This window comes from Epinephelus fuscoguttatus, linkage group LG12 (assembly GCF_011397635.1).
Source record: "Epinephelus fuscoguttatus linkage group LG12, E.fuscoguttatus.final_Chr_v1".
Taxonomy (NCBI): domain Eukaryota; kingdom Metazoa; phylum Chordata; class Actinopteri; order Perciformes; family Serranidae; genus Epinephelus; species Epinephelus fuscoguttatus.
In genome coordinates, this window is record NC_064763.1 from 25,674,106 (window position 1) to 25,686,432 (window position 12,327).

General features: G+C 39.4%; 2 protein-coding genes across 2 annotated transcripts in view; both read right to left on the minus strand.

Moving 5' to 3' along the window:
- zgc:175280 (cationic amino acid transporter 2 family protein) overlaps window positions 1-12,327 on the minus strand; it is a 100,358-nt gene that overhangs the window by 54,461 nt on the left and 33,570 nt on the right. The gene's annotated exons all lie outside the window — the stretch shown is intronic.
- On the minus strand, window positions 2,148-3,783 carry gsx1 (GS homeobox 1). Its single transcript, XM_049591237.1, has 2 exons — window positions 3,076-3,783; window positions 2,148-2,972 (listed from the first exon to the last, which is right to left on the minus strand). Exons 1-2 carry the CDS (start codon window positions 3,452-3,454, stop codon window positions 2,620-2,622), a joined length of 732 nt encoding a protein of 243 aa, XP_049447194.1. The 5' UTR covers window positions 3,455-3,783; the 3' UTR covers window positions 2,148-2,619.

Here is a 12,327-nt window from a genome sequence, read left to right on the forward strand (position 1 = left end):
CATTCAGTCTGAATTTTTTCCAACTTTCCTTGACGGGGAAACCAGCTGCTGGTCGTGAAAAGACGGCTTATTAATTGTCCTTTGTCATGCAGAATTGCTTGATTTCTAAAGAAACGTACAAAGGCTCTTTTTCAGGATTCAAGTATTTTGTTTCGTGCGTATTTTCAAACCATCGAATCAGCTGCAGCGCCGCGCCGTCTACCAGACTCTCAGGTACTGACTGCCTGCTCCCTTTGTCCCCTTTTAATGCTGTTGTAAATCGTGCAGACTGATTTGTTACAAGCTGTTCTTTTAATCTGATAGATAAGAGACATGTCAAAGAAAAGCCGTAAATAAAAAATTAGCCAGAATAAAGACAAGGGCGAGTCTGCTAGATGGGCGCCTGTTGACTCAAGCGGCTCTCCAGCGTCAGGGGAGCCCTCTCCTCAGCTCCGTCAAGGTTACGTCCACAATTCCCTTTTCTTCTTTTTAAAAAGACACCGTAGTCCTTTTTGCTTCAATGAATTGATCGGCACAAAATTAAGAATAAATAAATTGAGCATTTGGAGCACCGAGCGTATAAGCTCCCCCAGGGCGCATACCCCCGGGCTATTGAATGGATAAAGGGCGCTTTGCAGAGGACGTTGTGAGCAAAATGGGGCTCTATGGTGCAATTAACAAAATAGTCTAATCCCATATCTTAACAAATGCAAATATTTGAGTTTTGTTAAAATGGTTAAGTGAACAATTAAATGAAAGTTTACAAGTGAAACTTCACATCCAAAAGAGGCACAGCGATGCAGATAATGTGCTGTACGCAATTTAAGACTTTTTACTCCCTTTTAAAAAGTATAGAGATACGTTTCCAAGGAAGCAAATACAATTTAAAGCCTATTCAACTTAATAAATTTAATATTGAGAACCATAGCTTCAGTCAGAGAGCAGCTGTAGCGGTGCGTAAAATAGGCGAACAAAACTGGAACCATACGCTGAACTCCTGGTTTGGTCTTTTTGAAGATGTTATAGTGATCAGATCTAATATTTTTTTAACATGAATAAAAATATACATATTCACTCTTTTAAGACTTATTTAACCAAAATAGCCAGCAGAAGTCTTCAGCCTTAAAGAGTGGATTTATTTTTCATGATGCTGCATGTTATTCGACTTGGCACATTATTTCATTTTGTAGATTTTAATAAATTTGCCATAAAAATCCTATTATATGCTAATTAATTATAATGTTTCTTATCTAAGGATCATATTAGACGAAGTGGAGAGGCTTTTATGGAGTCTGAAACACACCTGGAGCTCATAAAACTGACAATAAACTTAACCACACTGGTGCGTTAACAATAAGAACAATACGGGGTCATGGACACCAAACTGCGTCTGTTGCTCATTTGTTTTCATGTTAGATCGATATCTTAAAATATGCATACTACTGATGCACCATTATTCACCAGAGTGATTATTAACTCGGTCACACGAGACGGATCATTGGGGATGAAATTTGAAAAGAGCTCCAAAGAGCCAAGCAGTGATATTTGGGTTGAGTGTCCCCCAGGGAAAGCACATAAAGGGACCTCATAACAACGTCTTTATCACCTCTGAGTGATAAAGATTATTGAGCATTTGATTTACTCGCCCAGGCTGGATTTCAGCTCATGTGGCCTGATGCGCTTCTTCTAGTTACACGAGCATATTTTGTTTGTCTGTGGTGTGCAGTGCAGGCTGGGAATATCACAATAAAATGTACTTCTCAATTTATTTTTGTCTCTTTGAGCAAAAATCATGAACCTTGTGAATCATTTTTTTGTCTTTTTATCACACACCAAACACCCCTTGCGCACAGCAGCTGCACCTTTATATAAAATAATATGAAAAATATATTTTAAATTGAAAAGAAAATGAGTTTTACGTCTGAAATAATGCCCTGCACACGTTGCCACATACAGCGATGCCATGTATGTGATGTAATTCATGTTATCATGTTCAACAAGGAATATCACCCACTATTTGCTTAATCTGTCTTCTCACTACATATTTTTTATCCACAATTTAATACCCAAACTGCTGTTACTAACCGGAGTTTACGCGCGCCACCGTGCGCACTCAGTGGTGCGCAAAGACCAAAATATTTAACTCACACCACAACGTAGTCTGCCGCTCAGAAATATTTTTATTTAAGTATCAACATTTTTAAATAAATAAATATTTTTCAATTACACTGAAGATATAATTTCAGAGTGATCTCAGCGATGAGGATTTCTCTCCAGCTTTCCACATTTGAAGTCACAGTTCCATCCACATAGAATGAGTCTAACCAGTATGTATACAAAATACTGTCTCCCCCAAAATACTAATAAACAATGTTGCTATTGTTTTTTGGGTTTGTCTTTACAAATATGCCTACCATACTCATCGGATTGGCAACAACAAATGGACCGTTTTCAGAAAAAAACTACATACAAAGCGTACAACATGTATACAGCTATACAATAATTCAGGGCAATTCCCTGATTAAATATTCTCTTTCTATGTACACACGACTGAACACAAGTGGATCAGTCTTTTTTTTTTTGGCTGTATTCAAAATCATGAGGACCAAAATCTTTCAGAGGGGAGGCAAGTGGGAGAGTTCAGGGGGAGACGGACAGGTCCACGTCCTCCTTTTCGGACGAGGAGGGAGATATGGGAATGTCATCCTCCTCTTCCTCCGAGCATCTCGCGGTTGACAGGGACGAGCATTTGCAGTTATGTGATCCAGTCCTTTGGCCGCTGCTCTTGCCCTCCTTTTTGTGCTTCACTCGGCGGTTCTGGAACCAGATTTTCACCTGTTTCTCGGACAAGTTCAGGTATGTGGCGATCTCGATGCGCCTCAGTCTGGAGAGGTACATGTTGGAGGTGAACTCTCGCTCCAGCTCCAAAAGTTGTGTGCTGGTGAAGGCCGTGCGCATGCGCTTGCTGCTCTGAAGTTTGCTGTTGCTGTTTTCTGTGGAAAAATAAGGAGATATTATCAGGCACGGTGATATTATGAAAACAAGTGAAATGTGGTTTTGTCCACTCAGTCATGCGTAAAATGAGTCTTAACTCACCGATGGAGATGCAGTGGAACTGTCGCGGGTCTGGGACTGAGTACGCAGCTTGGTATATCCCCGGTGCGTGGCTGAGGTTGACGCTGTTGGATGAAGAGTGTTGTCTGGACAGAGCTGAGTGACAGTACTGTGAGCTGAAGGGTGAAAAAGACGCTTTGAGGAGCGGCAGTGTCGGTGGTGACGGGTGGAGCTGGGACGCGGTCATGCACAGCGGACAGAAGCACAGCAGCCCGGCTTTCCTGGAGTGGCAGGAGCCCGGCAGCCCGTGCGGGTGGTGCGGCGAGTGCACGGCGTACGGGAATAAAGGTGGGTTGTTCTCGTTCCCTTTGTCGTTGGCCTCCCTTAAAATCAAGGAATCCACGAGAAAAGACCTCGGCATGTTTGCAAACTTGATGCTTTGCAGTGTGGTTTGAAGAGGTTGAAGCCTGCGCGTGGTTGTGTCAGCGTGCTCTCCTCAGGACGGTGGACAGCGAAGTGGTGCTGAAGGCGCAGCGCCGCTCCTTAAATAGCCGCCGTGGACTCGGTTCGGCCATGTGACGGTTACGCTGTAAGCGGCCGAGAGCTCTCAATAGGGTTTTGTGCCTTTCTCTCGGCATTCCCACTGCACGCTTCCCCATTATTTCACTTGTTAACTAAATGAACTGCATAATGTAGTCTATTCTTGTCAGCCCCACCCACGCCGCAAGAGGCGGCACTGCCCATTCTCCCTTTTATCATCACTCTCATTTTATCATAGAACACAGCTTAAATTTGCGAGAGAAAACGCTCCTGTCACAATCGGAAAGCCAGTGTATGCATTCAAGTTTTGTCTTAGACATTAAGCAGCCTTTTAGGTATGTATATATAGTCATAATTGTGTCTGTATAACCAGGGCAAGAGGGAGAAAGTTTGAGAAATATGTACAAGAGTTAATGTATTTATTGCATTTTAATATCAGTAAATTACAGAATAATTTACCATCGTTTCCTTAAAATTAAATGTTCATTATGCCTGTATCTGGTGAGATTATAAGAAGGTAGCTGCATGTACATTGCCTATTTTTTTCCTAAATAAACGCCATGCACTCTTATATTAATTTTTCTATGTATGCATCTGTGGTTAATTATTTGTGTGACATGTCTTTTGCACTTGTGTGGCTACTCTCCTGACAGTGTCGAGCGCAAACATAAATGCAACAGCTGAATGTAAAGTTTATGCATATCCATTTTAAGGTTAATGTGTCATTTCTGGGCACAAAAAGGGACAAGTCATTGCCTGAAGGCAGTGCTGTTAAAGAGCAGTGATTAATTCCTTTGCTCGGGCCCCTGCCGAGTCGGGGGGAAAGAATATGTAAAAATAACCAGGTTTTCACTCTGCGGCCCTTATTGAATGTCATTGTGGAGGGTTTTCAATGAGAGAGAAAGAGAGTCGAATTAAAGTGTGTGACAGCGGCGGATAGACGCAACAAAGGCGACTCTGTCATAGAGGAGCCCAATGCGCAGCGCGTGAAGCCCCCGCCTCGCGCTCTGATTGAATTAAGTAATAGGAAAACATTTTCTTTCACTTTAAGGCTTTCTGAACAAGACCTTCAAAGGGACGGGACCCGTAATGTGTGAGTAAATAGTGGAATGTGATTTCTCTTCCTGTGAGTTTTCTTCTTTCTCCAACAGGCGAGCAGAAAACAGTCTGTTGATATCTTAAAATTAAGGATAAACATGGCATCATAAGGCTAACCCCAACGCTTGAGACGTTATTTCTAATAGGGGTATGATATAACCAAGCAATTCAAATGCATTTAAGTTACTGCGTGGATACTTAAACCCTGCTTTTGCTTCATTATTCTTACTTTCTGTGCAGCCTTTTTACGCGCAGCCTAATTATATAGATATTGTCCACTGTTTGGGTTTATATGTCGTCTGTTTTTAGGCATATTTCCCATAAATTGTCACGTCCAGCGAATTAGCTCCCCAGCTCCAAAACATACCCACATGAGGGTGTGATGCTATCTGTTTTCTCCTCATTAAAGAGGCCTAATGTGCTCAGCTTCACACCGCTAATCTTCCATAAAGGCTAGACCTGTAATTAGGCTGCGCCATTAAAGTAGGTACAAATTAGAAGCAGTTAAACCCTTTAAAGCGACAAAATATCTGCCCGAATGACTGCTGTATCCGCGAGAGCCATTTTCAGTTTTTTTTCTATTAGTCTGTCCTTTCATTTCCTGCCAGGAATTAGCCATTAACTAGTCTGTCAATCTTGTTGCACTCTGTAAAACCTGTAAATACAAATCTATCGCTTTTATTCCGATTCTTAATGAGGTAATAAGTTAATGACATGTTTTCATCATACCTTAAAAGCACTATTATTCTCACAAAGAGTCTGCCAGATTATGTGCTATAAAGTGCAGAATTAAACAGGTAAAATATGTATTTTATTCAGCCCTGGGCCTCAACACTAGAAAGAATCTTAAATCCTGCTTTGTACAGCGGCAGATAGGCAGGGTGGTGGTGGCAGCTTGATGTATTGCTTAACATAAAGATGTTATCAAAGGCCCTAATTTTCAAATTATGTACAGCAGTCACCCTGTGGATAGGAATAGAGGCTTCATGGGTCGTCACGCAGGGAGGCTCATCCTAATTTGCAATCCCAACTGGAGACTGACAAATAGTTTTGACCTCCCTCTGGAGGCGCGGGCCAGAAGTGCAAAGAATCTCATTCTCCATAATCACTTGTTACTGAGATAAATAATCGAGGGAAATAGCCCACTCACATTATAACAACTCTATTACATTTTTTGCACTAGTCCCAAGCTAAAAAAATATACATTTATAGACACTTATGATAAGAATCATGCATCATCACATCCATATCTGTGTTTTCCCCGACAAACCAATGAGCTCCATGTGTTCAGACACTAGCATACAGCTGTGGGTTTGCAAAGCTTCTTATGCTTGATAGGGGGGAAAGCAATGCCCCTGAAATAGTAAATTATTTATAAGATATTAAGTTGGAACAATTGCCATCACTCAAGTTCATCCCTGATGATAACACTGACCAGTGCCTGCTGTGCCGTTGGAGAAGCACATTTTCAGGGGCTTTTATGCAATTATACCCAAAGATCTCGTGCCTGATGACATAAAGAGAGCAGTCTGTTTATGGAGATGTAGTCAATATCTCCTTTTCTTTTTGGTATGAATAATTCATAGTTTAAGACACTATCCCCCCTCACTTAATATGTACACACACTTAAACACCCACACATCTCTAATACAAATGATGGTTTTAGCTGACAGTGTAACAGGATTTAAGGTCCCAGTGGGGTTTGGCCCAGCCGTGGATGGGCGCTGTGACTGTCGACGTGACACAGAGGGCCGGCTGCCCCTCCTAATCTCCCCCTGAGGCAACATCACAGACTGCGGATCCTGCTGCACCTCTATGGACGCACAAAGGCCTGATTATCATTCATATGCTCACCAGAAACACCAGTCCAATAGATAACAGATGACACATAAGTACCAGCTGAATGGTGCAATATGTTGAGGCTGCTGGAGTCTATAGGGACTAATGAATCCTTAAGAGAGAGGGAGACTGACAAAGAGATGCAGTCAGTTGAGGTGCCACAATGTGACAGATATAAGGCTCCACAGGTGAACATGGACTTGAGTGGACCAGAGGAAATTAAACACTAAACAGTTTTTAGTTGCAGTTGTAAACACAATGAATTAAATTAGAAACAATCTCAACACTCTTATGTGTTTTATGATGCTGAACAGTGATTGATCATAAGTGGTGATTATTTTGGGGTGAGAAGATATTTAAGTGACCATTTCAAAATGATTATTGAAAAAGCACTGCTTAACTCAGCATGACCTCACATTTAAACAGATCAAATAGGATGTTTACTTAAAATAAAGTTGCAAAAAACATCCAGGAAATCAACATTAAACTTTAAAATGAATTATTTACAGATGCTCCATTTTTTACGAATAGCATTTTATGTATTGTGTTTGAAAATGTGTTTTTTATTGTCAAACCTTTCTCTCACGATTCCCCTCTCCAGTGCTGAACTGCAGCCCAAATGCAAATCTGTAGTGGGATTTGTTACAATATTAGCTGACAATTGGTTTCTCCCTTACCTTACTTTGACGAACTGCACATAGTTTGAAAGCACAAAGCGCCACAATTCCAGTTCTATTAACTTTTTTACAATCCCAATTTCACTGCTAGAACAGCTACTTATTTTGCAACAAGAGTTGAAACAAAACAGAATAATAAAATTCAAAAAGTAGATGAGAAAAGCCTAAAATATTTACTATGTTTGTGCCGCTGTAAATATAGGTTCCTATAGATTAATTCTGACTTTTTAGACAGTTAACTCCAAACTTCTCCCAATCAACAAAGAGACCAGGATTAAAACAGAAGAAGAAACAGAAATCATTTTATTTTGGATTTAATTCTGGCTTGTGCAACAACGAGGGAGTGTTTGCTAAGAGTATAACAGGAGTGACTCCCGAAACTACAAAACACAGGTTGTGTTTTCTGTCTCTGGCACATCTCTGAGATGTAAACCCTGGGGCTGATTACTAGATCTATTCTTTTTCTTAGTTTGCTGACTACCAAACATAATTATCTGGGGGTTTGAATTATGACATAGAAAGTGGTAAAATAATAGGAGGTTGTCTAATCTGTGGTGGACAAAGTCAACTCATTATGGTTGATGGGGGGTCATGAAATACTTCAACATAATATGAGGAACTATTTCGCTTATTTTTAAACTTTAGACACGTTTCAATCAAATTCAATGCAAAGATATAGGCGTCAGTAAAATGTTTACACATCCAATAGATTATAATAAAACTTTTAACATAACTGTGGTCCCTTCATTTAAAGCTTTTTTGGTCTGCAATTATTTGTGTTTTCTAATGATTTGAACTCATCACATTCATAGCCCCACTGCTAGAATAAAAGTTCCGTATTGTGGGTTCCTGCAAACCACAGATTGGTTACATTTGTATTTCATATCTACATTTCAGATTACATGCATATGAGCTGAGTTTTTCATCAGAAGGACTAGGTCAGGGGATGGTGGATGGTGGGACACACATCAAAACAGCTGCAAAGCAGCAGACCACTGTTTGAATCCAGTGACATTTCCAGCTGTGTTTGTAGTGACAAAACCAGGTATTTTTTAACATGACTTCTGTACATTTCCAGCCGTGTTTGCGGCAACCACACCAGGTATTTTTAGCCAAAACAAGATGTTTTCCTAACTCTAACCAAGTGGCTTTTGTACCTAAGCACAACCACTTTTTAACCAGTGTCATCACAACATAAAATTGAAAATTAAAACTTGAAGAAACGCAAAGTTTCAACATATTTGCTACATAAAAATGTTCAAATTGAACATATGTGTGGTTTGCAGAAGCGTACAATGTTAATATTTATTCTGGTGATTGGGTTGCACTTTTACTTTGCTGCAAAGGGAACACCATAAATAATACAAAGCATAGCCATTAATACACCCTCTAATCATCACTGACCTGAAAACTATCACACTATCATCTTTACCAGTTTGATAGTATAAGTCCTAAAATACTACAATATAAATGCATTAGATTCAGGCCTCTTTGCCTTCTCAGTTTTTGTGTTGATACACCCACATGTAGGCCTCAGTATGTGTAATTTGTGGGGTTTATTCTGATGGGAATGTTAAATTAAATTTGATACACACTCAGGACTCCACTTAAAAGCAAGAGGTCATGCTGCACACTGAAACATCTCTGCGTGTCAGAATATGACAAATGACACGTCATACGTCATGCTGACACAAGTCAGAGCTGTGGTTCATTGAGGGGCTTCGTAAAAAAATCTCCTAGCAACCTCCATCATGGAGGTCCATTAGACAAAATAACTTAAAAGATCCAAAGTGTGGAGGGATCATATAGGTGTTATTATGAAAAGTCATGTCTGCAATCAGTAGTTTGGAGACATACATCATAATTCACTAATAATTATTATACTGCAATCCAGTGCTTCAAATTAATTAAGAAAAACACCTTACATAAATTGCCATTTCTTCACATTTTAATGCAAACAGAAATTCATGAAATAAAACTCAAGCAGTGTGAAGCTGCACGAGTTGTAAAGCTTACTGAAAACATTCAGACAGCGTGAATACATAAGCCTAAATTCAGAAATCTGCACACTACACCACAATTCCTCATTTGGATAAATTATTAAGAAGAAAACAATGAAAATGAAAGCAGTGATGTGACTGAAATGCTCTGAAAAACGGCTTGGTTCATTCAGATGTTTTTCCTTTCGACTACCATTTCACTTTGTCTTCCTCATGATTTCTCTCCTGATAGTAAATCTGGTTGCTGAATTTATGCCTCAGCCTGCCGTGTCGAGCCTCTCTGATGTGTTTGAGTCCAGGTCAAGTGCTGTTGCTAGGTGCGTTCTCACAGCTATGGCTGCCTCTACACAGCTGGCCACACCGACAGTCTCAACACTGACAGTCTCAGTAAGGCTATCGGGTCTGAACGTCTCAACATAGTTAATTTATGACTAATAATCAAGTATCTGACAAAGAACTATTGTTGATGGAGTTCCAGTCAGTGATGTTGAAAATGAGTGATCTCAGAGGGAAGATTGGTTTTAATCTTCAATATAGTTCCAAGCATGTTTGGTGCTGGTTGTTCCTCTAAACCCTCTGAGTTGTTAGCACATCTTCTTCATTGTGGTTCACCATAACTTCTCATGAGTTAATCAGGAGGCAAAGTGTTGAAAAGTCATAATTGTTAAAGCAATTATGCAGATCTGATGTGTCATGCAGTTCAGTGGTTAGCCCTCTTTCACGTAATGTTTAGAGTTGTCTGTTTTTCTCTCTCCCAGTCTCGTAGTCCAAGTGTACACTGTTCAACAACAGGAGCAAATGAAACATGTTCCGATATTACGGTTGCAGCGATATCGATTTCAAGGTATGCTGTGATATAAAAGCTGACAATTATCATATCATGTACGTTTGCTTATCTACCGTATTGGAAAAAATAAAATGTAACTGGACGTTGATTCTCCCCTTTATTTTAGTTATTTTCTAAGTAGAGACTTTTTACACATACTTCCCTTACCAAGGTGGTTTTAAGTTTTAATTTTAGTAATAAAACGTTTGTTCAACCAACAATAACACTTCAATTTTCATTCCTTTAAGGGTCATTCTGACTGATAATAATATAAATTCTGTACTACCATGATACCATGAAAGCGTGATATTTTCTGAGATGGTTATCATACCGAGAAAATCTCATACCGTTGCAACTGGTAGTTGGTAAAACTGAGCAGTAAATACCAAATTTCAGAAATCTTAAGCATTTCTTCTTCAATCCTACAAGTTAACTCTGACTGAGAGTTTTTTGGCATTAATGTCTGACAGAATTTAGAATGTCTTATACTTGAATATAAATAATACAAGCACCAGTTAAGTATAATCAATAATAATAATAATAATAATGATGATGTTATTATTTACATACAAAGGACTCAGGTTTTGAAAAGGCTATTTATGTATATAACGCATAGATGAACTGGACTGAGATGCATCATTTTGTGTCTCCCCTTGGGCACTGTTTTTGGCACAGCATCCACTAATATCTGTTTAGAAAATCTCACAAGAGCATGGAGTGGACTGTTGTAACGGGGAACAAAATGAAAACAAACAAACTCTGAAACCTGTCTACAGCCTAATTACATGCACAGGCACAACAAGGATCCAAGTTCCAGATAAATTAAATTGTTAAAAAAGACTAAAACTAATATTCTCATTGTTTATGTCAACAATAATTGAGTAAAATGAGTATGAGTGAGCGCATATTCAAATGTGAACACATACTGATGTGACAAAAATTTACTTGACAGTAAATTAAAGGAAAAATATTTCTGAACATTTTGTATAGATGTGTTTAAAGAAAGACAGTCGAGCATCCAACTGTCTCAGATGCAGTTGCATTGGAAAATATCACTTATTACTTGACCACTCTTGGTCCAGCAGGACTGAAACGTAAAGCAAAATAAATTGTAAAGCTGAGCAAGAGCAGTGTGCAGGATTTTCTGTTAAAAGACTCAATGGACATTTTGCATACAATTGCCATCCATTTTGGCACTTTACTTTCCTCCTACAAGGAAATACTTTGACATCACCTTTACAACTATTTACTTTTGTCATCTTTTGTCTGTTCTTGTAAACAAGACTAGCTCTTGAAATCAATGGTCATTTGTTATTAGCACTCCCTTTTCAGCATTTGTGATTCATTGACTGAAAATTGCTCTATTTAACAGAGAGCAATCTAAAATTATTAACATTCACACTACAGCAGGAAAAACTGCACGCTGGGGGCCTTGGCCTGTTTTTGACAAGAATAAATGAGAAAAAAATGCAAACCTGACAGTCTGTCCTCTCTAATGAGCCCATTTACATCTAAATGTGATGATTTTATGGGAACTGAAATGGTCAAGTGCGTCTTCCACTAAGTTTTTTTAACTTCAGATTAAGAAAAGAAGTACAAAGCAATACCACAGGACATCCAATGTCCCTCATACTAATATACAAAGCTTTTGTTAACTACTGAATATCCAACTGAGTCGTCTGACATGAAAGCCTCATCGATCCTCACACTTTCGTCGTGAATGAAAAATAATTAGAAGTTGGGTTTTGCTCAAAAATATTGTTAGAAAACTCCACAGAGCCATTAGTGGTCTAAGTATCATTGGATGATTTCAAATTCCCTTTTGATGTAAATCCATTGGTTCTGCTATAGATATGTCTCAAACTTCCCCTTTGACCCCATTCATATAAACGCCTTGAAATGCCCTTCAAAGGGGTTTGTTACCATGCGGAGGTCAGTAGGCTATTACGTATGGCTGACTCACATTTTTCCAAATCAGCAGACTTTTGGCCTAGAAATAACAGGTCAAACCAATGAATTTAATGAACTCTCCCAGACACAATGAAAGCCTCTTGCCATTTGAACCCCAATAAAGGGATATGGGCAGGTCAGCCGGCCCTTTCAAGGGGTTTGTACACAAATGTGACAGAATGCAGTTGCTTCAGTGTCTGCGCTGACAAGTTGTTCAAAGTGCTGGGGATGTCAGTGATAGTGCCTTCATCCACACTGCTCCCTTTGTTCCCCATTTTGTGTCTGTTGCTCTTTCATCAACAGTCCCACACGTACAAAAGCGAAAGAATGCAAAGCGTCTTTTTTGCGGTGTTCTGGTTGCCTC